The sequence below is a fragment of the Lingula anatina genome, chromosome 7 (genome assembly GCF_051362555.1).
Source record: "Lingula anatina isolate TDL-2025a chromosome 7, LinAna3.0, whole genome shotgun sequence".
NCBI lineage: Eukaryota > Metazoa > Brachiopoda > Lingulata > Lingulida > Lingulidae > Lingula > Lingula anatina.
In genome coordinates, this window is record NC_141773.1 from 6,216,044 (window position 1) to 6,243,747 (window position 27,704).

The 27,704-nt window shown below is 35.2% G+C and overlaps 1 protein-coding gene across 1 annotated transcript; it reads right to left on the reverse strand.

Annotated features, from left to right (window-relative positions):
• Positions 1–6,466: 6,466 nt before the first annotated feature.
• On the reverse strand, positions 6,467–27,382 carry LOC106177828 (myeloid differentiation primary response protein MyD88). Its single transcript, XM_013560726.3, has 6 exons — positions 26,905–27,382; positions 13,603–13,677; positions 13,088–13,153; positions 11,744–11,930; positions 11,166–11,257; positions 6,467–10,937 (listed from the first exon to the last, which is right to left on the reverse strand). The coding sequence occupies exons 1-6, from the start codon at positions 27,254–27,256 to the stop codon at positions 10,402–10,404; spliced, it is 1,308 nt and encodes a 435-aa protein (XP_013416180.2). The 5' UTR covers positions 27,257–27,382; the 3' UTR covers positions 6,467–10,401.
• Positions 27,383–27,704: the final 322 nt, after the last annotated feature.

The following is a 27,704-nucleotide window of genomic DNA, read 5'->3' on the forward strand; positions in this document are numbered from 1 at the left end:
ATAATGATAACAAAAGTGGTGTAGTTTAAGAGAAACGAAATTGAACTCATATATTTCAACCTATTAATAACAGTATGTTAGACCTACAAATGAAAACTGTATCTCTTTCAACTCAACAACTCAGAATCAAAATCGCAGTTCTGACATATGTACACTCGGTCACCCTTACAGTCTTCATGTGACCACTTTAGACAAACAATGCATTTAACCCATTTCTCTTTTGGTCGGCTGTTAATGAACGGCTCCCCACAAACCAGACATGGCCACTCTTCTTCTGACACAGAATCGCTGGTCATCTTTAATTTCCTTTTTCTTGATTTTCTCTATCGACTAGAAATCTTTAACTGTTTTTTATTTTTGTTGCGCTTGTCCTTTTTAATTTTGTTGGGCTTGGCCTTTTCTTTTTCGAGTAGCTCATTTTCAGGTGTGTCAGTTAGTACTGCACTGCATCGTTTTCTTCTTTTAATCTTTGGACTGCGACGGTGAGCCTCTGGACTTGAGCTGTTTTGGGGTTTTCTTAAGTGCGCTTTAGTGTGTTGTAGCACCTCTTCCGGTGAGGGCAACTGAGATTTCAACTGAATCTTTGCCTAAGTTACGAGGTGAATGTTTGTCTTTTCTGGCGGATTTTGTACCCTCGTTCACTAAACATTGACAGCAACCCCCAATCCATTACACAAAGCATTTAAAACAATATCGGCAGAATTGGTGTTGTATAGTTTATCCATAACATAGGCTCTCAGCTAGAATATTTTCATTTTGCCGCGAAAAGCAGAGTAATAATCGACATTTCCTTCCACATTTAAAAGCAATTTATCGCAAAAAGCAACAGTGGGCATGCAGACCCCTATTCGACCAAACAGCTAGCAACTGCATTTAACAAGCAGTGACCATCCCCCCTTGTATCTTCTAAACGCATGTACATTCCGGCATCATGGAGATGTTCTATCAGCTAGATTCCGTCTCCAGTTGGAGTTGTACTGGGTTACTACGTTACTACTCTCTTCAAAGTTGAAATTAAAATATTTAGAGAGGTTTAAAAAAATGAAAAACACCGTGCGGGGTGGGTTGGAACACCCCTGACAGTGTTCCAACTGGCCCCATGTCAAATGTTCCGACCAGCCCCCATGACGTCATGGCCTACTTATGACACTGTATTTCTTTAACACGTGGGAAGTGTTTAAAAAAAACGACAGCTTTTTGAACATCAAGGTGGTCCTAAACGCTATGCACAATTTCAGTGATATAATCCTTATACTTTAGTTTACAGCACGATGAATGTCAAAAATATGAAAACTTACTTCGAGTAGCAAAAATAAGTTTTTTTCGCATAAAACTTTTACTGCATTTTCGAAACTTCCACAAGTTTACCGGATGAATGACCATGCCACGTGACATTTTTATGCTGAAGGAGCACATGATCGGTCTTGTGGTTTAAGAAATAAAGCCAATGTTCCAACTTACCCGCGTTCCAACCCACCCCGCTCTCCCCTACACAATTTGTAATAATAAGATCATTATTATAGATAAATTACACCGCGGTTAAAAATAGGTTGTCTTCTTTTTTGTCTAGCAGAGACCTTGATAAAAAATCCCTTGGCCTTATTTTCAAGCTTCTTAAAACACTTGTTGCCACGATAACGAGAAAACCCCGAATTTGGACAATTTATCGTTTTTTAAATCGTGAGTCAGAAGCCTTCAAAAGTTTGTAAACTTTGTAAATAACGAAAATGCACTCAAATCTTAATCTGAATAACAAATCTTTAAAGTAATATTTTAGAACCCAACATTCTAATAAACACAAGAATTTGCTTAATTTTATTTGTAGACACAAATAAGGGGAAGGGAAAAGTTGATAGCTTATTTAGTTCATAATGAACATTTTTTATAGCTATAAGACCTAATATATCGGTACAACTGGTAGTCAATCAAATAAAATTTTAGATAAAAAAATAAGACAGGAAACCAAAGTCTGTCATATTCCAACCATTTAAAAAATTGCTCCATATTTAAAAAAAATGCTCACTCAAGAGCGTAGAGATATATTAAGGATTTACTGATAAGGGGTGAGGAGGGGGGAGCGTCAGTCACTTTTAATTGTAGCCTCATCAGGTCACTTTATTACAGTTCGTTGGTGTGTGTGTACCATTATTTTCCACATAGTTTGCATTGTGACGTATATTTTGTTAGTATTTGAAAGTTTGGTGATAAAAAAAATTGGTGAAAATTGAAATGATCACCAAATATCAAATAAACAGCTTTTCCATAGGGGATTCATTGTTTGGAAGAATACACCTTTTTAATTTTCTTCTATTCTCATGAAACTTTCACCTGCAAACGAGCAAAAAGTGCCAGTGTATCCTCTAATTAGGCATACTACAAGATAAAAATCAAATACTCAAATAAAAAAAGATTTATAAAGTTTTGTAGGGGGAGTCAAAATTCCATGGGGGGGGGGGGGGACTCAGATTTTCATTATAAAATTTTGACTGGGGAGTCATCTTTTAGGGGAGTCAGATTTTCATGGTACACCGGAAATAGGCCCTAAAATGGAAACAGGATCAAGCAGAGCTTCTAGCAATAGGAATATCAAACAAAGAAGCTTACGCATTGAAAACAGGAAGTTAAATATCCTTGACAAGACAAAGGAAAAGGGTGGACCCTTTACTTCTGAGGAGGAATTTGATTACTACTTGAAGACAACCAATAAGATAGTAAGGAAAAGACACAAAGGATGAGGGACGAAGTCACATACGCTAGAGACACACCCTTATCACTGCCAAAATGTAGTCCTGTCTTTCGGATATTCAATACTGATGGAAGTAAGAGAAGGATGTTAACTCCAGAACAGTTTGGAATGAACTTGAAAAAGTTGTTGGGAAAAAAGAAAGAAAGATAGGCCTACACCATAACGCTAACTGACTTAGGCTTCCAAAAAGCATTGAATTCTTAGTGAATTGAATTCTTATTGAATTCTTGTCTTTTTGAACTTATTATGGATCATTATCCAGGCGTTAGAACATTCAGTTTAGTTTTCATATGTATTTAGTCAGAATTGTTAGTCACAATGAAATTTGTGTTAAAATGTAAGCAAAAACATTGATATGAAAAACCATCATATCTTACAAAATAAGCATTTTTAGCGATTTTTCTCCAAAATACTAAAACCCGAGTAGCAGCTCTGATAATAGAGATAACCTAATTTTTTTTTTTGAGTTTGTTTTTAAGATGTATAAGCATCTTTTTAGGTGGTTTTGACACGGTTTGGGGGAAAAAGGTTATCTAAGGACCCCCCCCTAGAGAGAGAGAGATAAAGGTAAGCTTCAAACAGGCTTGAAAAGTTTACAAAGCCTAGATCACGTAAACTGCGGGTATTCCCCTATTGTATGGCGTCTGAGCGGAGGTAGACGGTAGCCGTGCGAAATCGCACGTAGTCGTACTAATTTAAGGAAAAAAAATCGTATAGACAATTTCATCGCATGGCGCCCGTGTAAATGTGATTTAGGCTTAAGCAAAATATGTTAACTCTTGTAGTTTTAAACCTGAATATTGACAATAACTTGCAGAAAGGGAGAATGCCTTTTTTAACATCATTTAGCCTTATTTTTCATGCTTTGTGGTAGTTTGTATGAAATAATGCCTTTTTCTTTTGATATGTACACTTATGAATGACAGTAAAGGATGAGTGCCAATAAGAGGGTAAAAGTGCCCACCTTTGTACATGAAAAATAAATTGTGAATAAATGGGAAAAATTGATGCCAAATTAAAGTTGGGGTCTTACACTTTTATGATCCACTTAAAATTTTTTTTTGGAATTTGAAATATAAAAAATTAAGATCAAAATGACCTTGTCAAATATTCATGAAAATGTGTGTTTTAGGGGGGTTCTGAAGAACAATGCTACATATCTATAGTAATAGTAAGGTGACAACTGTGAAATTTTGTAATTGAATACAGCAGGTGCCCGTGTAAAAAAGAAAGGCAATAAGTGGCCAATCATTGTTTGTATCAATATTTTGATTGCTTTATTCGTACATGTAGTGCTGATTGAAAGAGAATCTCACAGTGACTTGAGGATAAAAGATGTTCATTTTTTATATAAGCCCCTGCCTCAGACAAGGTAATTTTTCACAGTTGAAAAGACATGAATATAAGGTGAGATATATGTGAAAATCAGCTTGTCTGAGGGTTGGGCTTGATATGTACTCAAACTAAATAGGGGCATTTTCAGTCCATATGCCAGCAGTTGGCCATGTTTATTCCTGCCATGAGGTAGCTGCTACATGCTTACATAGGATGGCTAGGCAGATTCAGTGAATCTTTTGTACAAAAACAACACCCCCCCCCCCCCAAAAAAAAAAAATGTAGGACTTTGAAAGGAAAATAAGAGTTAGAGTCAGGAAAAATATTTTCAATTGCAACCAAAATAACAAAAGTCATTTTCATGTAATGCATATGCTATCAAAAAAAAAAAAAAAAAAAAAAAAAAGGATAGGAAATAGAGTCCAAATACAGTAAGTATATCTTTTTTCCATTCTTATTTCTTAGGATTAAGAAAGATTAAATGGAAAATGTGCTTCAGATATTCAAAGTTATATTAATTATCATAATAGCAGATGTACATTGTGGTACGTGGGTCCTACTTTATATAGTGACCCATGCTGTAATAGACCCCTACACATAAGGGTGGCTTGACCCAACCCCCTCTAATGGGCATGAAAGCATATTTTGTACAACCAAAATTGTTGTATCCCCTTTTACGTCTATTTTGCATAAAAAGTAAAATAAAAGGCTCCATCACACACACCCTAGTTTTGTTACTTACATGTATGACCTAATCTTCTACACCAGCACTATTCATAATAGCTTTGTAGAGTTTTTTTTTTCTTTTATTTATCACCAAATGCTATGAATGGCTTTATTTTTCAAGGAGATCAGTGAAAACCTATTGACTTGGTAAATAGTCCAAACAAGAGACCAACAGCCTATAATAATTACCAGAAGTTTACCAGATAAAGCAAGCTAGCCAATATACTGATGAGCATCTGCTACATGTAGATGGCCAGTTTGAAATCAGTGTATGCAAGGATGCACCTGATTTAATCAGAGCCAAAATAGTTAATTAAGGCTAAGATCTCTGTTTATTAGATCTTAGATTAAGGCACACATCTAGCCACCAGTACACATTATGGATTCAGACTTCCCATAGCAAAACTAGACCCATCAGTGGCTGGTACTGCCAGTGTAAAGCAGGTTCCAAGACAGTTGGAAGTTGTGCACATATCACTTCAGTCCTGTGGTATATGGGGTTTGCCATGAGGCAGGGATACAATCAAAAATTATGTTGTGGAGAAGGCTGTTTGGATGCTTTGCATTTACCAACATCAAGTGGTAACAGTATTAGCGAGACAGAGAGTGTTTTGGACAGCACATCTGATTAATTGTCTATTGTTTCTTATACATTTTCTATTCTAATATTTGTATATTTTGTATAAATTACTCTTGCATTGCATTCTATACAAGGTCTTTACCACATACATAATCATATATGAAGTACTTTTTAGGTGATTTTTAGATTATTGGCCATAACTGTTATTATGTGTACTATATTTTCATTCAGTTTTTACTTTTATCTTATCATTATTTTGGTACAATTTATACCTTGTTTATTTTATGATTAATGGAAACATTCCAAATAGCTGTTTAGGGTGCTTTTACACATGATTTTTTGTTGTTACTATAACAGCCTTTTGCTTTTAGCATTTTTTACTATTCCTTAGAGCCTTTTACAAAATGTGTATTGGTTAACAATACAATTATTTAGACCAACAAATGCTGGTCTGTGAGAAAAGTTATATAAAATTAATAAATACACTGAAACAAGTTTTCCTAGTTACAAGACTATTATATAGTTAAGTGAAATCAGTGATGGCTTCTGCGAGAAAATACCATAATACACCACCCCTCCCTCTCTTCTCTAGGATTAAAAAAAAAAAAACAATTACTTTCCCATTTACTTGTGCCACACCACAAGTATTTAACATATAACTCTTTTTTACACACCAGGACAAGTTTCATTAGGAAAAATCATGTATGTAATATATATGCTGAAACAAGTTGCTCTGATTCATTAGACTGCATACAACAGGTAAATCTGGCTACCCCCCCCCCCCCACACATATAACTCATTAAAAATACTAAGTTACGAAGCCTCAAACCAAATAATATTTTTTCACCCAACAAATGTATGCATAAACTTTATAATATAAAATTATTTTAAAAATTTGACGATGGGCACTTTGCCAATGGTTATCAGCACTCGTCCTTACTCTTGATTACAATTAAAGTCTTAAATATAGTTGATTTAGAGACTCAAAAGTCCTTGAATTTGTTCTCTGACAAAATTGTCATTGTTTATTCAATTAGGGAACACGGCTCGTAAAATGTTCAAATAAAAAAAAATCGACATAATTATTGCTTGCCTTTATTTAAAACAAAACCAGACTGAAATTCATGATGAGAACCTAAGTAAACGTAAACTATACAGCATAGCTGGCAAATATACAGACACCAAACAGCCAAAAAACATTTGAAAAGTATTTACAAAAAAAAATCATAATTTTTGTAAAAATAATCTGCTCCTTCTGATTTGCACAAGGAAGCCTTTTCTTTAAATTAAATCAAGTTACTGGGTTAATTTTAAGTTAAACAGAAATACATTTTGGCAGATTTGAGACGGCGACAGCAACAGTGAAAAAAGACCAGTGTACAGTACCAAGAACATATACAACACATGCAATGTCTGTATATAAAAATCAAAATTTAATATAAATTTATTTAAATAAATTTAACTGTTTTTTTACTTTCTCATGATTCTATTAACCTTATGTAGAGGTCAATTTTATCAATAATTAGTTAAAGCTTAAATGTGGAAGAACAGTATAACCACAAACTCTAAATTTTCACAGAAATTTAAAAACCAGTGATACTGCAATTTCAAAAAGTATAAGTTTGACAAAAACATTGAGAGATGCAATTCAACTAACTGAGAATACTCATAACATGGAATGAGTGTGGATTCTTTAATTTGACACAATTATGGTACAACCCTGTATGTTATATGTGCACATATTCTGAAGTAGATTTTCTACAAAGAAACACTGAGTGAAGGTGTCATTTGGGAATTCCTTTGACAGTTGACTTTCAAATAAAATTTTAAAATAAAAAGGGGCTACAATAGGGGGAACCAATAAATCAATAAATTCACTAAATGCCTTATTACCTTACTAGCCAGGCAGACTGTGTACAACCAGATAAAAGACATTGTGATATCTGGTTTTTCAAAGAAAAAGAGATCCAATTTTGTCAAGTCCCTACCCAAAGAGCATAAAGTACATGTGTTCAATCTAGCTGTTTAGTTTTCAGGAAATAAACCTTCAGAGTATAGTCCTAAAATGTAAATGGTATTCAACTCAATACGAGAGATGGTCACCAAGAGACTCTCTCTCTTTCTCTCTCTCTATATATATACATATATTTTTTTTTCAGTAAACTTTTAAGTCTAGGAAAGTTCATTCTAAAGCAACCCTTTGTCAGCTTATTGCTATGAAAGTTAAGGTACCAAGTGTTATAATTACCCATGCTTCATCATACCCATTTCCGAAAAAAAAAAAAAAAATGTCTGCAAGCATTTTTAACCATTCTTGTGTAAAATATACCACATACCATGACTTCTAACATACACATAAACACATGCACTACTGAGATCTGTCCACATTATCCATACACAACTACTGTATTCACCAGATGCCCATTTTATGTACATTATCCTATAAATATATGCAAATCAGTATAACTAAAATTACAATAAAATGCAGGGCCGTAGCCTGAGCAAAATGCCAGGGGGGGCAGTAAGCGGACACGAGGGGGCGAAGCTACCGAGGGTGGAGGGTGTGGTGTGTAAAATTCCAAATTCCAGGGGGTGCAGCTGCCCCCCCTGCCCCCCCGGAGGCTACGGCCCTGAAATGGGTAAGATTTCACACCGGCCAACCGCTCTCCATTTTATATGGCACTATGCCTTAGGAACTCCTTTATTCCTATCTCACATAAATTTTAGTCTTTTTTTATAATAAAAATACTCAGCTGGAGAGTCTTAGTTTACAAAATGTTCCTAGATAAAGAAAAAGATAAATGCCACAACATATAAACCTGCTTTGCTGCACCACAGCTAAAACTGGCCCTATAAATGGAATAGGCGTTATCTAACACTACCCGCAGATCTTTTGGCACTTACACCCATACTAACCACAAAACCCACAAATAGTAAAAGCCTAATCCATTTATAAGGTCTCTAAAAATGCTAGCTATCTGCATTGCCATCAAAAGCTACCAGGGACCCGTTTTGCAACAGAACTTGAAAGACAAAGTTAATCTTAACTTAGTTGGAGACAGAAAATTTTGGTTCATTTCAGAATATATCCACAGTAGTCCATTGGTGTCAAATTGCTATCTGTCTTAGACCCCGTTCAAATTCCTAGATCAATCTAGCAGACTCAACCCACCTCTGAGGGGATTCTTGCTAAATTCAGCTCAAGTGGCTAAGATGTCTGGCATGCCTACTGAAGCTGCTAAACGATAGTAAATTACCCCTTACAGTTTCAGTAGCCTTGCCAGACATCAGAGTGGCTTAAGCTGAATGTAATTTAGCAAGAAACCCCTCGGAGATAGGTCGATCCTACTAGATTGATCTAGGTATGGGAATGGGATCTTAAGTACCAGCCACTTCTTAATCTGTCTAAAGCATTAGCCACTTCTTTATCTGTCTAAAGTACTAGCCACTTTTTTTCTGTCTAAATCACTATCCACTTCTCTCTGTCTTTAACGTGCAATGTCTAAATAAAGTGGAAGACTACTGATTTACTACATATCAAAGTAGGCTAAAATTTGAATTACAATAATGACTTGACCTTTTTCAATGGGAGAAAATTATTAATTTTACAGATACCGTATTCTTTTCAGTCACAATTTCTTAAAATTAGACCATTCCTATTGATTGGTAGCCTTGGAATTGAAACGCAGGCTACCCTATATTTCTATACAGTCAAAGCACCACGGATGCTACATAGAAATACAATTTTTATGATTGTAAAATATGGATCTAAAAGACTGATAATTTTTGCAAATAGAAAGATCAAGTCAGTACCATCAGTCTTCAAGTGAAGTTTTCGGTTCTTTTTAGAAACCAATTGAAATGTCTGCTTAATATCTAGCCAATTGCTCTTACTGTGCATTTGTACAACAATGAACCCACAACAAATATATTATACAACTTAAGTTCAAAGATATTCACAATATTCCCAAACACTCCTAATAAATATGAACTATATCGTATTCATATCCTTTAAGTTTACTCCATAACTTACATTCAGAAAACAGGTTTTAAACATATATATAGGTACTCTGTACATTTTGCCTATCAATGTCTTTAATATAAGGAGGGAGGGGGGGGGTGCGGCCAGTACAAGTTTGCCTAGTCTGTGCACCAAATTTCACAACAGGAGAAAAGATAAAAAAGACACACAAGACTGGAGATCACTCACATGAGAAATGCTCTCATTCAGAAGAAACCACATAAAAATGCTGAAACAGGTACTCTAATTGATTCAGCTTTTCAGTAGTCATGAAACAAGGTTGTTCTACTTCATATATATGTATATATTAATTACAATAAATAATTCAAAATCATGAAAAGAGCATCACTTTTGAGTCCAGAATTTACAGCAAAAAACACCTGCATTTGTCTATTAATAACCAACCATCTTATCAAGAAAGAAAATCTACACAGTAGTTGACTGTCCCCACCCTGAGGATAGAGCTATTTATAAATACAACTCTGTCTGGACTTCAAATTTAACAATATACAATCTATGGCTAGAAGAGGTAAATCCAGTGAAAACTATCTGCATACAAGTTTAGACAAAACTATTTAGTCAGTGGATCTGAGCCCAAAAAATGATGAATCTTAGGAAAAAAAATGAATAACACAAATGAGCTATGTTACCCAGGGTATCAGCTGTCTAACTAAGACTTATGTTTCTTTTTATGGACAGTTACAACACAGCACCATTTTTCCTCTTTAAATCTACATAAATCAATTTAGAAACTATTGCAGAAACAAAATTATCTTTTAAATTTGCAATTTTTCACAAATGCTAAACATTAAATATACTTCATTACTTTTTCACAATTGCTTGCTGACATATCAATGTCTCAAATAAAATGATTGATAAAATTACACTGATAAAAAATATAACTGATGCATTTTTTACTCTAAGAGTATTTCTGTCGAAATAATCAACTTGACTAAAGTAAATGATACTGAAATGAGTCCATGACTGATATAATTAGCAATGGGTACTCCTGCTGCTTTGGCTGCTGTGCTTAAACTTGCTGAAAATTGACGGTTTCCCTTTCTTTTTCTTCTCCTTCTTTTTATGTTTAGGGGGGTCAGACGTAGGTTCGGATTCATCAGAGTCTATCTGTCCTATATCGTTTAAACTGAGAACCCCCCGTGCCCCTGCTTCTGCAGTAGGTACTTCTCCTGAGTTTGCTGCTGCTGGTGGAGCGCAAGATGAAGCGGAGGATGTGGTTGGATAGATAGGTGGAAAAACATCTGAAGAAGTTGGAGGACTCGAGCTCTGGGTCCATGAGAATTCTGAACTTGATGATGATGACATGCTAAGAAATAAGTTATCTAATTCTGAGGTCTTATCCTGAGAACTGAGCTGCGCCCCTGGTGCTTTTAACGACATCGCCAGACGGTTCCAGAACCACTCTTGGAGGTCCTGTTTTGTGTAGTCGCAAATAGCGATATGGCGAAGAATGGAGGGAATGTCGCAGCACTTGTACATTACAGGGACCAGTTTCTTACCTCTTGAACCTAAAGAGCAAGGTACAGACACATATTAACCAAAAAGAAATTTAATATTTTTGACTGTTATAAATGAGTTACAAGTACTTCTGATGTATTTTTAGATTAAATAGAAAAAAATTAATCAGCTGTCTTGAATTTACAACTCAGCACTGGTACAGTCAAAACCTGTGAACAAGTGTCCATATTTCAACATCAGCTTGCACTGTTTTGTTTGTAAAAGAAAACTGTTTTTACCTGGTGACAGTGACTGGGCAAACTTGATCTGGAAGTCGCACTGAGCAGAATTGAGGAATTTAGGAGATAAAATGATCACCATTCTGGTACACCTGAAGAAGAAACAATTAATAAGTTGGAAAATCTAAGGAAAATCTAAGCTCATTAGATCCAGTTAAATAAATGTTAAGGCTAATGTGAGCTTTGGGATATTTTTCCCATTATTATATATGAATGGTATATTAATAAAAATTATCAAATAATTTTTTTTATGGAGTGAATGCCCCTTATATCATATTAACATATAAAGTATATAGCTAAAGCTAGCGACCAAAATCTCAAAACAATCGAAAGTCTCACACACAATTTTATATCACATATGGTTTAATTTGGAATATGTATCATTTCATATGAACCTATTTTTCCCTCCTTTTTAAAATAAAAAATAACAGTTCCGTCGAAAAAATAATATTTCTGAATTGCTTTAATACCTTAATTCAACAATCCAAAGCTAATTTATCACAGGATGCAAAGGTGTCTACTGAGTACAATATACGTGCAAGCACATGTACGTGTGCGTGCAAGCATGTGCGTCTTACCTTTCCTCTATTAATTTAGCACAAACTGTATTCGTTGAAGCGCCAGGGATGAGGTCTCTGGCTTGTACACATAACTTGAGGCCGTATTCTGGCTTCTCTAATTCGCTGATCAGCTTTTTCACAAAACCAATGTCTTCTTCGGCATAGGACACGAAGGCATCATAATACATTGCCTTGCCCGTCTGAACTGAAGGTTGAAGACAAAATATATATTGAAGTATTTATATTTGTGTGAAATGATTAATTAAATGCATGTATGACTAACCTGCAAATCAAAGTTTGTGATGAAGTTGAACTGTTCGTAAGGTTGTCTGATAATAGTCTATAGATGTAAGAGTGTGAGTGCGTGCATGCATGTGCATGCCGCGCAATACTTTATAGATTGCAATTTTCTAAACAGTTTTGGATATGATACACCTTCTAGTTGGTGGTTTAAAGATTATTTATTTATTAGTATTTTTTTTTTTTTGCTATTTAATGGTATAATGTACATTGTTATATGTTATGCCTTTTAGATCCCAAAGATACCGTTGATCTACTTGGATTGACCCAACTCTGTGGGGACTATCTCTAACTACAATCAGCTTAACTGAATTACATCTCCTCCTGGTGTTAAGTAGAATACAGAAAAGCTATTGATTATAAGAGTACTTTGGAAACATAAGGAGGTGTGTTTTTCATTTAAGCACTTAGGGCGCATTCCCATAGATTTTAGATCGATCTATCCCCGTTAGGAGTCTCACTAGATTACTGTCAGACAATCTAGCTTAAATGTCCGTCCCGCCTACTACAAGTTGTAAGGGGGTAATTAACTTTCGTGCCCGCTCAGCTGACAGCTATTTAGCGTGAACCCCCAGGGAGTTAGGTCGATCTAGTTGGATCGATCTAATCTCTGGGAACGGGGTCTTACAGAGAGTCCCTACAGAGTTGGGTAGTTCCACGCAGACCAATGATGGCCATGGGAATGGGTTTTTAATAAGCTAGTGCTGCACTGGATACAGTTTGACATACAAATTATAGATCCGAAGATGGCGTTTTCTTTTAGACCAAAATTTTGGTCTACTGCAATTCAGGAAAAAAAATCTGCAGCAGTTGACTACAACAGAATTGACTAATGGCCAAAAACGTTAGCCACTTCTTTCTTCTTATATGCAGACATAACATTTTGTTTAAGTGGGTACTAGTGCTATTCCAATTTCTTTACCTTACGAAATGAATTGTTCAAAATTTTGTTGATGTACACTTATTTTCAAGTCTACTGAACAAATATGGATTTTAGACTCAAAATAAATATTATTATTATTATAATTATTATTTAGAAAATATTGTAGAAAGTTTTCCTACCATCTTGCGTGGTCATGTACTTGTACTGGTCTTCTTTCATATCATCATATTCCATGGCACTGCTTACTGGAAAAATATAATATAATATAATATAATATAATATAATATAATATAATATAATATAATATAATATAATATAATATAATATAATATAATACGACACTGTATATATATATATATATATATACCAATGGTCCTTTGTTGCAAATGCATTATGTCTGCAGTCTCTTTTATTAGTTTGCTCTTTTGTCTAGACTTCTGATGCAAAATAAGCACAGAAAAGTCAAGTAAAAGACTTTTGGAGGACATTCTAGATTAAGTTTACTAGTAGTTCTAGCTTTTAAACAGTCAGCACCGTGATAGCCAGGCCAACATAAAAGGAATAATGCATCTTCTGAAATTTTCTATTACATATTACTACTGGATATAGCTGTAATAATCTAATCACTTTCTTCTGTTAAAGAAGTATTAATATACTGGTGTTAATATTACTTTGGTTAAATTTTCATGGTTACCTTCACAATCTTGTAACGGTTTCTCTATCTCCATCTCCTTGCTCTGTCTCTGAAGGTAACTTTTCACATTATTTTCTGAAATTGGGAATTTAACATTTATTTTGTTGTTGCATACATTTTGAAAAAGGGAAAATAATTATATTTCACTTTAAATGGTGTTGGGAAAATGAGCAATGTAAACAGAACTTTTAAAAAGGAAACCTATTTCCCTACTTAAATCTATTTTCCTGAAATTGTAGAGCTCTTAATTAGTATTTCCTCTTCTCAGCACTCAATAAACCTCTTGCTACATGTTTTAAAGGTACATACGAACCGAGCATCGGTGGAGCGGGGATTCCCAGTAACACATGTAAACCACTTCTATTAGATTCTTATACGGCTCAAATAAATTCGACATGCCAAGGGATAAACTGAATAGATCACTCGATCAGCCATAAAAGACCTTTAGACTGCTCCTTTCTTTAAATTTTTGGTTGTAAACTTAACCTACTTTCGTGACCTACTTTCCTTCCCCATTGATATACAGCTTAGAATGCCAGCAGAAAAATACGTTCAAACATCATTTTTGGGTAAAATTAAACAATGCCTTTTGGTAATTCTCTCAGTTATACTACTTGAAACTATATGCTGGCATTTGGTTGGTTTTTATGACAAAAAATTGACTTTGTATGCATCTTTAATCATCATTCTGAAGTAGTTTCCACAAAATACACTTTTATTAATAATAACAAGAGCACTCATCCAGAGACCTTCATCAAGACAATTATTAACTGAAAAAAAAAATCATCATTAATAAATTATGTAAATTAAATAACAGACTCTATTCCCACAGATTTTAGATCGAACTAACCCCGTGGGGAGTCTCACTAGATTACTGTCAGCTTAGCTGGCTTAAATGTCTGTCCCGCCTACTAAAAGCTGTAAGGGGGTAATTAACTTTTGTGTGGGCTTGGCTGACAGCAATTTAGGGTGAATCGCCAGGGAAGTAGGTCGATCCAGATGGATCGATCTAAATCTGTGGGAACCCAGTCATGATTAACCATTAAGTAATACATGGATCACCACCAACATGTTATCATCTTTACCTTGGTCCATTTGTGACTTATCATGGTAATTTCCTTTAACAAATTAACTAAAAATTAACTATAAATTAATTAATCAATGATAGTTAAATTGTTTTTTGTTTTGATGATAGATCCACACATATTTGATTTATTTGTTGAGCCTTAATTCTACCTATGGGATCCAATGGAATACTGGGGAAAACACTTCATTTTTACAGGAAAAACATGAAAGTATGGTGCTCAATATGTTATTAAGTAAAATTTTAGACCTTTTCATATCAAGCGTTGAGTTACATCAGGAGTTTTGATTGACAGCTAAATAGCCCTGTTATTCCAAAATGAAACCCCCTCCCTCTGGCCCCGAACTTAGCACTGTTTATTTATTTTGATTGGTACAGGAATAAATAGCAAATTTGAAAAAGGGACTAAAGTCTTTGTAGCTTATTTACAAAGTGAAACCTCTCAAAACATAAGATTACCAATGCAAACATTTAACACTCAATGTGAAAAATTTTTACAAATTTAATCCCAACTACAGTTCAAAATACAATGTCACTATTCAAATGTTTTGTTAATAAATAAACAATGACAGTGACCTGCGAGATTGCTCAATGGGAGAATAAATAAAAGGTTGCCAGTTCTCAGAATCACAACTCTAAATCGGAAACCAAAACAGGAACTAAACGGACATATCAACACCTACACAAATTGCTTATATTTATATATATATAAATAGCAGGAATAACTTCTGACATGTGTACTTGTAAGAAGGTGGTTTTGATGCAAAATTTTTATTTAGGCATGCATGAATTGAGGGGAGTCTTTGGGGCTAGTTTGCTGTCAATATTCGGTTTTATAGCACAACAGAATAATTCATCATAAAAGAATTTCATCAGCTGTGTTATGTTGTAAGACTATTTTTTTTCTTCAGTCATAAGCTTAATATTGAAATAATTTACCTCCAATATTCCAATGTCTGACAGAGCATCTTAATCAAGGAATGTTGGGCTATTCACATTATTTCAATATTAAGCTGCTGCTTGAAGAAAAAATTAGTCTTACAACAGAATTTTTGTACTAATTAACCCCAGCTGTTTGTGAGCTTTACAGTGGGTGGATCATGTGTGTTAATGTTTATGTCCTTGTGCTGGGTAGATTTTACGTCTGCTTTTTTTTTTTAGATAACAGAGCTTCCTGAATATGCTCATATTGCAGGGTGTAAAGCTATAACGGACCTTCTGAAAAAAGGGGAAAATAATTTAAAAACAGGAAAAATATTGGAATTTTATTGCAAAAGTATAGAAAAATTGTAATTATTCGGAAGAAAGTTGGCCTCCCATCATCCCTAAAGCCATACTGGTCTAGTACACATCCTAACCTGTAGTAAATAAAATAATTTAGTGTAACAACAATCATTCACCTAAGAAACTTTCAAACAACAACAATCAATACATGCTAGTAGTTAACTCCGTATATCATCAATACAGTACCTGTAACACATCTTTTATAGCATATAACATACATTGCACTTATGTAGCCAAAACAATGTAAACTGTCATCAACACCATATCATAACGGGGTCATGCTGATACTCCCCCGCACTGATAATCCCCCTTAAAAATTTTTTGTATTATGCACGTCGATATGAACGGAACCCACATTGATAGATCCCCGCACCAGTACTTCCCCGCACCGATACTCCCCCCAACCGATACTTCCCCTCAGTATCGATGCGGGAAAGCAATAATATGGGGGACTATCGGTGCGGGGAAGTAAAGGGATGTAACCATCATGACATATTTGGGCTTTTAAGTCAGATTTTTCACTAGACAATATTTTTGTCCCTACTGCTGATTTTTATGCTGGGATCACTTTTTCAGGCTTCATAAACAACAACTGCCATTAGCAATACAAAGCTGTATGGGTTTGCGATAGAAAATCCCGAATTAACAACCTAAACCACAGTCTAATTATGCAAGCATGAAAAAACTTGTTGTGAGCATGAATAAGGAAAACAAAATCATGAAAGTATGGTGCACAATATGTTGTTAAGTAAAATTTTAGACCTTTTTATATCAAGCATTGAGTTACATCAGGAGTTTTGATTGACAGCTAAATAGCCCTGCTATTCCAAAATGACACCCCCTCCCTTCCGCCCCTGAACATGGCATTGTTCATTTAGGCTTCGTTCACATGGAAAGTCTATTTTCTAAAAATCTATTTTCTATTCGCGGTATATCTTGTGATCACAGTCTGTGCCCTGAATATCCCGTGGCGTAATTACTTATTCCACGAGAATTAATTACAGCTTTGTATAAGTAACTGGCTCGCGTTGCCAGTAATTACGCCGCGGGATATTCAGGGCACAGACCATGATCATAAGATACCGCGAATAGAAAATAGATTTTTAGAAAATAGACTATCCATGTGAATGAAGCCTTATTTTGATTGGTACAGGAATAAATAGCATATATATGAAAAGAGACTAAAGTCTTTGTAGCTTATTCACAAGGTGAAATCTCTCAAAAAACGACAGCACTTGACAAACTTGATAAATTTCAACAACCAAGAGACCAATAGCTCTTACAGTTCCTGAATTACACAGACTTTTTAGTTTCGGCATCTAATGGCTGCTTCACCCATGAAAATGCACCAATTGACCCTAAACTCAGAATGATGAAAGAAAACCCAAGTGTAACTTCTCATCATAATATCAAAAACAAATCAGCACAAGCAAATCAAATCGAATGCCATGCTCAAAATCTTCAAATATGACTTTTGGTCAGACTCCTACAGTAACTTTTTCTATAATTCCGTCAGTTGAGAGGTATTTAGCATTTCACTTAAAAATATGCTGAAAAAGATGAAAACACAGGATAACTTTTATAAAAATTGGACTGATCAGGCCATTTTTTGAACTTGACCTGTATTTTAATACTATTGATCACTCCTGTAACTTTTAAGACAATAGGCCTATCAGTTTTCCATAAAATGTATTATCTATCTATCTATATCTATATCTATATCTATATCTATATATATATATATATATATATATATATGCTACAAAAAGAGAGAGAAAAAAAAACAGAATAATTTTCACTACATGACTGTACTAGTACATAAAAATGGAATATCTAAAAAAAAAACAAGGCAGCAAAGCTGTCAAATGTACAGACAAAAAGCAGGAAATAACAAAATAGGCTACTGTCAATTCTGATGCAAAAGTACATTATGTTAAACTGCAAATTCAACATCAAATTTTAATTATGCTCAACAGGTAATACCAATGTAAGTAAAATGTGAAACAAGTATAAGGCTTCAGGCCCATGGGAGTTCAAGTTCACACTTTGAAAATGTAAAACTTCCACAAAAAGAAGTCAATTAGACTGCTTTTCCAACTCAGGCTGCATTTTAGTCCTGTATTTCTTTTTTGAAAGTTTGGCAATCATTAGTAACATGGTTTTCCCATAATGGTCATCATGGCAGCAGCACCCAAAATTGTGTTTTCTTCTATTCTGATGCAATATTACATAATGGTTAACAGCATAATGACAATCAATTTTTAATAACAAAATATATGTATCATGGATTTTCAGAAAATGTGACTAGCCTGGGTCTTCAAGCCTGTGGAACTTCAAAGTCACACCTTGAAAATGCCAATATGTGAAAAATTAAATTTTCACAAAAAAACTGTTTAACTGGCAAATTGCATTGCCTACTGAAGCTGTATTTTAGTCCCATGTTTCTTTCCTGTAAGCACAGTAAGTGACATGGTTTTTCTTAAAAGGTAATCATGGGAGCAGTGCCCAAAATAGTTTTTTTTTCAAATTTTGATGCAATATTACATAATGTTTAACAGCATAATGACCATCAATTTTTAATAATAAAATATTAGTATCATGGATATTCAGAAAATGTGACTAGCAAAGGTCTTCAGGCCCATGGAACTTCAAAGTCACAACTTGAAAATGCCAAAATGTAAACAAGACAGCACTGTTCTGAAATGTTTTTTTCCCCATTTTTAACAATTTTTAACATAAAATAAAATTAACAGTTTACTGCCATTTTTATATGATCAACTAAGAAAATTGATGAGATGAGAAAAATATCAATAGAGCAGTGTTAAATGTCCAATTTCTTCCATTCTGAGATTCTGAACATAGTGAATGATTGAATCTGACAAACTGCAATGATATGAGTTTATTTCCATTTTTGAAACTTTATTACACAATACACGATAACATGTTTACCATCATTTTTACAAAATCAACTAACAATGTTGTAAAGATGCAGGAAATGTCAAACAAACACTTTCACGTATCTTATTAGTTTAATAATGAGACTGTTAACATGTCTAAAAACTGAATCTGAAGGAAATGTGAAAAAACAGCATACCTTCAAAAATAATGGCCCGATTATGCTGATTTACAAACTCAACCTGCATTTTAGTAAAATTGACCACTCCTGTGACTTTCATGACAATTGGCCCATCTGTTTTTCTTATATTGTGTTTACAGTGTTGCATATAAGCTGAAAAGTGTAAGAAACAGCATAACTAGTAAAATAGTGGCCCGATCATGCCAATTTTTTAACTTGACCTGCGTTTTAGTAAGATTGATTACTCCTGTGAGTTTCATGACAACATGTCTATCGGTTTTCCTTGAAATGTGTTAACAGTGTTGCATATATGCTGAAAAGTGAAAAAACAGCATAAATACTAAAATAGTGGCCCGATCATGCCGATTTTCGAACTTGATCTGCGTTTTAGTAAGACTGATTACTCCTGTGAGTTTCATGACAACAGGCCTATCGGTTTTCCTTGAAATGTGTTAACAGTGTTGCATATATGCTAAAAAGTGAAAAAACAGCATAAATTCTACAATAATGGCCCGATCATGCTGATTTTCGAACTTGACCTGCGTTTTATGAATATTAGTCAGCTCTGTAAATATAAAGCCAAAAAGTAAAACTGTCTTCCACTTATGGTGTTAACGCTGAAAGTGCACGGCGAAGGCGACGGCGACGGCGACATGATCGGCGACGGCGACGACAGACGCAGGTGATGGCAATATGTACAGACACATCTGTGTCTGTACATAATAAACGAAACCTGACATCCCGTTATGGAAATAATTTATGAAATTCTTAGTGTGGGTCTTCACCTGATTAATCTACTAATATAATGGCCTCTCCCACTAAGCCATGGCAAATGCCATCCAGAAGTATCACACTGCCAATTATTGGCAAACTGTTAGGCAATTTCAAGTCATTTGAATCAAGCTTTTACATAATCACACATGTCTGCACTGTAGTTTAATAGGACATGCACTAGTAGGTCAAAAGCTAGTCAATATCTTGGCCAATTCTCCCAAACCTTCATAAACAGTTCAATATCGACTGAGGTTTCCACATTTTATTTGGTGTTTTATTATATGATTTTTTTAAATTAAAATTTATTCACCAATTGTACAGATTAAAATAAAGCATATATGATAAACATCATAACATGACATGGAACATCATTTCTGGGACAAAACAAAAGGGAAAAAAATAGGAATATATCATAAAAGTAGGGAAAAAAGGGACTCGACATCCTGATATTTTATAATAACTGAAGGGATTTTTTCACTTGCAGCTTTTTCCTCTTGAACTATAAGATTCATCAGAAAGATGATCCACCATCACTCCTTGATACATGTACTAGTACAAAGGCCTCATTCAGAACAGTGAACTAACTAGTCCAAGCCGTCAAATATGGCTGATCCACTTGAATACTTTCACACGGGGAATCTATTCAGTGTCTATTAGCAGATTAAATGGCAAGCTTTGTAGTGGGCCACCATATCTGACCATATGCGTGTGTGTGTGTGTGTGTGTGTGTGTGTGTGTGTGTGGGCGATGTGCTACATGTGACGTAGTGCACATACATTAGCTGATAAGATCAAATGTATTCCCACTTCACTATCAGTGATATAAGTCACTGGATCGGAAATTATCCGTTAATTCAGCGGTTGGCAAAAGAAAAAGTAGAATTGCAAGCCTGAGTGTGAGATGGTAAAATTCTTTGCTAGACTAGAATTTTCATTTCAGATTTTTCTTTACCAATTTTACAAGTTGTAGATGAGTATGAGGTATGCTGTCAGTTGTTGACAGGCACACCATTCCCCGCAAAGTGTGTGTGTGTGTGTGTGTGTGTGTGTGTGTGGGGGGGGGGGGGGGGGGGGGGGGAGAGAGAGAGAGAGAGAGAGAGAGAGAGAGAGAGGCATTGTTTACCACTCCAGTGATCAGCTTCAAATAAATAATCAGGATCAGAAGACGAAAGAAATAGCTGAATAGTATTTCTTTTAGCCTATGAGTGACAGTTATATAATGATTCATCATGCACAAAAGGCAAATTAATTAGTATGCCCAAGCTTTCTATGCTGCATAAATAAAATTCATAGTATAAATATTCATAACATATTTATAAATCATATTCGTCAACATGCAACTTTGTTTCACATGGACTCAAAGGACTTTATTATAATAAATGAATACATGAATAAATGACAACAGTCATTAAATTATATTATATTCTCAAAATTATAGCAGTTAAAAAAGTAATATGAAAAGGAGTATTATCAGATGGTCAAAATGGCGCCCAAGGAAATGAAAATTGGAAGATCTCAAGAAGGCTTACTTAGCATGGTTTATTTCCACTGCACAGGGCCACTAATTACTAGTACTTGAGCTGCTAAAATAAGAACCTAAATACCCAGCCTAGGTCAAAGCTCTATATGACTGTTAAATGTGCCAAAATTTAACGATTACTAGTAACATCCCGTATATCAAAACAATAATAAAGAAAATGGAATGTGCAGTTGATTTTATCAGTCACTGACCTGCCTAAGTATATATTTGTTTATTTTTTCATCATAGACTGAACAGATGTCATGAAATAAAAAACAATTATTTGTCATAACAACAAGCATACAACTGCCCCGTATAACTTCAAGGTACAGTAATTTGCTCCCTTATTTCCTTATCCGCTGCGTCACAAAGTTAACAAGCCAATAATATCACTTGGTGCATAATTAGCACTAGCAATTATGATAAGCTTGGGGCAAATTATAAGATAAACACTTGATGTAATGACCCCCGGCAATTTCCATTTTGTGATGTTTAAGTTAAGACATGATGACATGCAAGTTTTTAAACTGAATTCGAAACAGAAACCGAGTGTCACCATGTACCATCTTTGCCTGACCTTGTTTTCATGTAGCCCAGTGTAAGGCTTTAAACACTTGCATGTATGTCAATATTCACCACTCAGGCTACAGAATTACATGTTCTACATATCAAAACTACATAGAGCTCTGGAACTCTGTAATTCTGTGTTAACAGCTGTGGAAAGTTATTTTTGAAGAGAGAACGAAATAAATCATATCCACCATGTGCACACAGTAATAGAATATTAAGTGTCCATGTCCCTCACACCCCCCCCCCCCCCCCCCCCCCCCCCCCCCCCCTTCCAAGGCACTTTGAGGTCACAGACTTTCTCCTTTAAATAACTGGAACATCATCATAAAAGGGCTGAATTGTATGTGCATGTTCATTAGTGGCATACAGATAGAAACTATTTCCCCAAAGAGAAAAAAATCTTATTGATTATATTCACTACATCCTATGGGTATACACTGGCTTTCTATTTATTTTTAGCATATGAATGCCAGAGTGAAACTAAATTATCTGGCTAACCATTATTTACTTGTGAATTCCTTTTATCAGTCACACATACTGAGTAGATTGTGGATGTTCTCTGTTCTCAAAGTCACACTAAGTAAAATATTATGTGTCAAGGGTTTCGGGTCAAGAGAGATGAATGCACAGGGTTGGTGGGATGGAAAATCATTACATCACATATTTTTGTCACAAAAACATGCTTCCATTTTTCTTAAGTCATCATTTGATATTTGCCTTATTTTGATTTTTTTATGGATAAACATCTAAAAAAAAGTCTTCAGAAAATTTTGATGCAATTTTCAGGATAATAAAGTAGTATGACTCCAGTTTTTTACGCAAGGCATTTAAAATTTTGAAAACAAATATAATATGTATAATGTATAATAACTTTCCTGGAAAATATCAGTATTTTCTCCTTTTTACATCAAGGTTTTCCCCATCCTGACTTTGAATTATAAATGCATTTTCTTTTAATAGTCTCTCCGCCTCTCACATGCCTTCCCATGCGTCATCCCTGTGGGGGTACAGTCATTAAATCTCGGCTCCATTGGGACGACACATGGGGAGGTGTGTCAGAGGCAGAGAGACTATTAAAAGATTAGGCAGTTTTCCTTTCATGTACGTCAGCCATATTTAGGTTGTGGCTTTGTAGAGCCATGGCTCAACTCGATGTGAATGCGGCCATTAGCAGTCTATGTAGATCCATCCAACTCTGTTGGGACTCCTGCTGAGTGCAATCACCTAAACCAAAATTGACATGCCTCCTCTTGTTTCTAACATGTCGAAAATCACCAGCTTTTTCATATTCTACGCAATGTTGCAAAAAGGCGCGCCACTCAGTTTCACTGACTGCACTCAGCAAGAGTCCCCACACAGTCTGTTTGATCTACCTAGATCTATAGACTGATGATGTTAATATAGATGGGAATGGGTCCTAAGGCATTGGCAACTTTTTTCATATTTAATGGATTGTCATTTTCTGTATGTTTTTGGATATATAGCATATTATCTTGGCAGTCGAGGGAAAGAGAGATGAAATTACCAAGATAAATATATGTTTGCTACATGAAGGTATTTTGCCATTGTATAATTTAACCTGTACCTATCGTTTGCTGTGGAGTATAACTACACAAATAAGAGTGGAAAACAAATGGCATGCACCAATTTCAAGACATCTTAAAAGCTGTACCAGCTGCTACAAGTTGTGATCACCCTGTTTATATTATAAAATCACAGGTTATACCTGTACACTATTGCTACTAAATGTAAACTAGGAGGAATTGGTTCTGATACTACTAGTAAGTAAAGACAGAATCATAGTGGTGGCAATTCTAAATCTTAATGTCTAATATGACATGATCTTGATTACTAATTTAACCACAAAATCACAATTTATATCCATAGAAAGCCAGTGGCATCCTTACTGGAGGAAATAATGCTGTATAAAATATCTAAACAGTCATTAAGAATGTTTCCTCATGTTCACCATTTTCAGAGTATATCAGCTTGATTCAAGGAAAAGATATATCAGCTTGATTCAAGGAAAAGCTGCTCCCAAGTTTACTTTCATCATTTAATCTAATTTCACATTTTTTTGTCATAGCCAAAGTACACACACACACATTATTAAGTTATTTGTAACAATAACAAAGAGATCCACTGCACCAAGTTCTGATTCTGATGTGATATGCATAAACGAAAAGGTTAAATACTGCTACCTCCTTTAAAACAACTTAGGAAACAACAGTACTAGGTAGTTTCAAAACACTAAGGGTGCATTCCCAGAGATTTAGACCGATCCAGAGATTTAGATTTAGATCGACCTAACTCCCTAGGGGTTCATGCGACAGTTAATTACCCCCTTACAGCTTTTAGTAGGCGAGGCAGACGCTTAAGTCGGGTAAGCTGACAGTAATTTAGTGAGACTCCCCACAGGGATAGATCAATCTAAAATCTGTGGGAATGGAGTCTAACCCTGCAGGGACTCTTGCTAAATGAAATCAGATTTACATGCCTCCTGCTGTTTCCAACATATTCATATAATCATCAGCTTTTCTGTATTCTACTCAACGCCAGGAGGCATGTAAAACCTGTTGCATTCTGCAACAGTCCCTGAGGCGTTAGTTTGAACCAGAGGCGGATTTAGGCCGTCTTCTGGGTCTTCTGGAAGACGGTCAAATTTTTAATGATAACATTGACGGGTATCTAATTTTTCTGTCGGAAAACGGTCAAAAATGGAGGATGGATCAACAAAGATAATTTGGAAGACTGTCAGAAAATATCTCTGGATCTGCCCCTGTGAACTACTTAGTCAGAATAGTTCCATTGTGATTGCACCCTAAGAGCGCATTCTCAACGAATTAAGCCAGGCTTTACAAAGCCGGTGACCTAAAAATGGCGGACATACATGAAAGAAAAACCGCCTAATCTTTTAATAGTCTCTCCGCCTCCCCACACATCGTCCCTGCGGGGTACAGTAATTAAATCGCGTCTCCGTTCGCCATGCGGAAGCTACCTGAGAAATATTAAGTGCGCATGCTCATCAGTTAAACTCGTGGTGAAGAAAGCATGGCGGCTGAAGGCGATCGAAGGAAAAAAGCTCTTCTGTTCTATTATCTTTGAAAACAGAGACGAAAAAGGAATAATTTGGCCCGTAGAGCAGCAATGAATCGACTATCTACGGAGATAATATCACCAGAGATATTCATGGAAATATTAATGTTTCGGAGCCGAGATTTAATTACTGTGCCCTGCAGGGACGACGTATGGGGAGGCGTGTGAGAGGCGGAGAGACTATTAAAAGATTAGGCGGTTTTTCTTTCATGTATGTCCGCCATTTTTAGGTCACCGGCTTTGTAAAGCCTGGCTTAATTCGTTGAGAATGCACTTTAAGATAGAGTAAATGGGTATATTTATATATATACAACTAACAAGTACTGAGGAAATTGTATAAAAATAATGAAATGGTACAGAGTGAAGACTGATAAAATTCTGAGAACTGGAAATAAATGGGAATCTGATATACATGTTCTTGGCAATACTCAGAAAACAGATTTTAAGAACTCTGTTCTCTTTGTCTACTCTCTTTGACGCACTTAAAAATATCCATGATTCACCCACTTTGTATAAAGTACATGTAAGCCCTGGAGTATGCAACCTCATTTTCTTACGTGAAAAATACTAATAAATCAAAGCCATTTTCACATTTAACCTTATATATGAAGCGAGCACCTGCTGGGGCAGTGCACAGATGCACTAGTTACCAGTATTTCAGTACTGTGAACAAAAGACATTATAACACAGTTAAATTTTCAAAGACAGTACAAAATTATACAAGTAGGTAAAAATAGTACAAGACCTGTATTTTTTATGGAACTTAGCCTTTAAAATTGCTGACTATGGGTTTACATGTATACAGTCATTTTTTTTTTTCATTTCAGTAGCTTTTTATAAAATGAAACAAAATAAATACAACAATGTTATCATCATAACTTGAGTATATCATAACATAAACAGTACTTAACAAGCGATTGGTGAGCTCAAAGGGCAATATTTGTAAACTCTCTTGACTAAACTTTTACTAGTAAATTAAATAACAGAAGAATAAAAAACATTATATCACAAACCATATTTTCAAATTTATTATTATTATTATTAGTAGTAGTAGTAGTAGTAGTTATTGTTTAAATAATGTGGCAACCCTAGAAGAGATGGATAAATGCACCGACTAAGGACGCATTCAGATTCATGCAGCATACTACCTGGGTCAGTCCAACTCTGTGGGGGATTATTGCTAAATGGAATCAGTTGAATCAGCTAAATCAGCCCGCAATAGTTCATCATCCCTAACTGCTCAAGGAGGCATGTTAATTTTATTCAATCTGGACCTAGTGCCCAGTCAGAAGTAACATTTCTTTTTTTTTCAAGGGAAATTCAAATTTATAGGGGGAAAACTCTTAACTCTATTTGTGGCCTTTCAAACTAAACCACTAAACAAAAACAACTGAAAACATAAGCTAGCTATTGGCACTTTAGCAGTATTCCCCTCCAACATATAACTGTCTGATATTCTGTATCTTCTAAATTGATTTGTGTGGTGACTTTGAACAGTCTCTTCTATTAAATAAATCAGTTTGACAATCTATTCAATAGTTAAATGTTTTACATGTAACTTATGCTTAGGCTGTTATCTCATGGGTCAAAGAGCTTGAAGGTTTAATGAAACTTTTAAGAAATTATTCAGTAAATTTCAAAATTAATTTATCTGAATAGCAGATGATTACAGTCCCCGTATAACTAAACTCTTGATTTTATATTTAACATTAAATTAGAGATTATAGGCTGTTTAACTTTAGTACCCCATTGTTTTTATTTAATGTCGAAAGTAGTACGAAGTTCTACTCTTCAATGTCAACTTTCAATTACAGTCCTTTTGTGACTCTAAACCCTGGGCCTGGAAGATAAAACTGAAAGATTCTTCAAAAGTAAGTCTAACTCGTTCCCACTGACTTACCGACTTGCGTCTTTATCGTAGGATCTTCCAAGATGTCATATCTCTCCAGCTGTTGAATATAGTCGAACAAAGTGGCGATCATACTGTCTTTTTGCTTTTCCCAATCCTTGAGTATGAGTAAAGTATAGCTATCCCTCATGGATTCAAAGTTACTGATATCATCGTTCATAAATCCCATCAGTTCAGCGAGGCCCTTCCAGTCTTTTGAAAACCCCGAGTCGGTGAGAACAACGCTAGGGGGGTTTAGTAACCGAGCGAGAATGTTTCGGACAGACCGGTTTAAAGCTCTCACGGGCACTTCTCTATATTCGCTGTACCAAGGTGGACCGGCTACATCCATTCCGGACGCCATTTGAAGGTCTAATTACCTCACCACCTTGCTCCAGTGAATGGTTTCTGTCCCACAGGAAGACAAATGTATGGTCGACCTCACTTACGTTTTGACCTGCTAGTTGTACTTCCTTGTATCCTGTGCCGTCAAGCGGCTAGTTTGACTTTTACGACATCAACACAAACAAACATGGAGGGGGGAGGAGGGGTTCGTTTCATGTAAGGCCACACTTTTTTATTTTTATGGATGACATCCTCTGGGTACCCCAAAATCGGTGCGAGAGGGCGAAAAAAAAAAAAAAAAACGGTCCAAAAAAAAAAAAAAAATACTGCTTAAGTAAAGGAATGCTGTCAGTACACAGCTGGAAACACAAATTTTACCACAGAAACGCGTATCAAACTAACAATATGTCTTTATCCATGCTCTCAAAATATTAAAGCATTGTGAATACTTCGTAGAAATGTAAAAA

Excerpts from the sequence above, each read along its gene's own strand:
- LOC106177828 (XM_013560726.3), bottom strand. The coding sequence starts at position 27,256 with ATGGCGTCCGGAATGGATGTAGCCGGTCCACCTTGGTACAGCGAATAT. Across the intron at positions 11,258-11,743 it reads GCTAAATTAATAGAGGAAAG|GTGTACCAGAATGGTGATCA; the intron begins GTAAGACGCACA and ends TTTCTTCTTCAG. Across the intron at positions 10,938-11,165 it reads TGCCCAGTCACTGTCACCAG|GTTCAAGAGGTAAGAAACTG; the intron begins GTAAAAACAGTT and ends CTTGCTCTTTAG.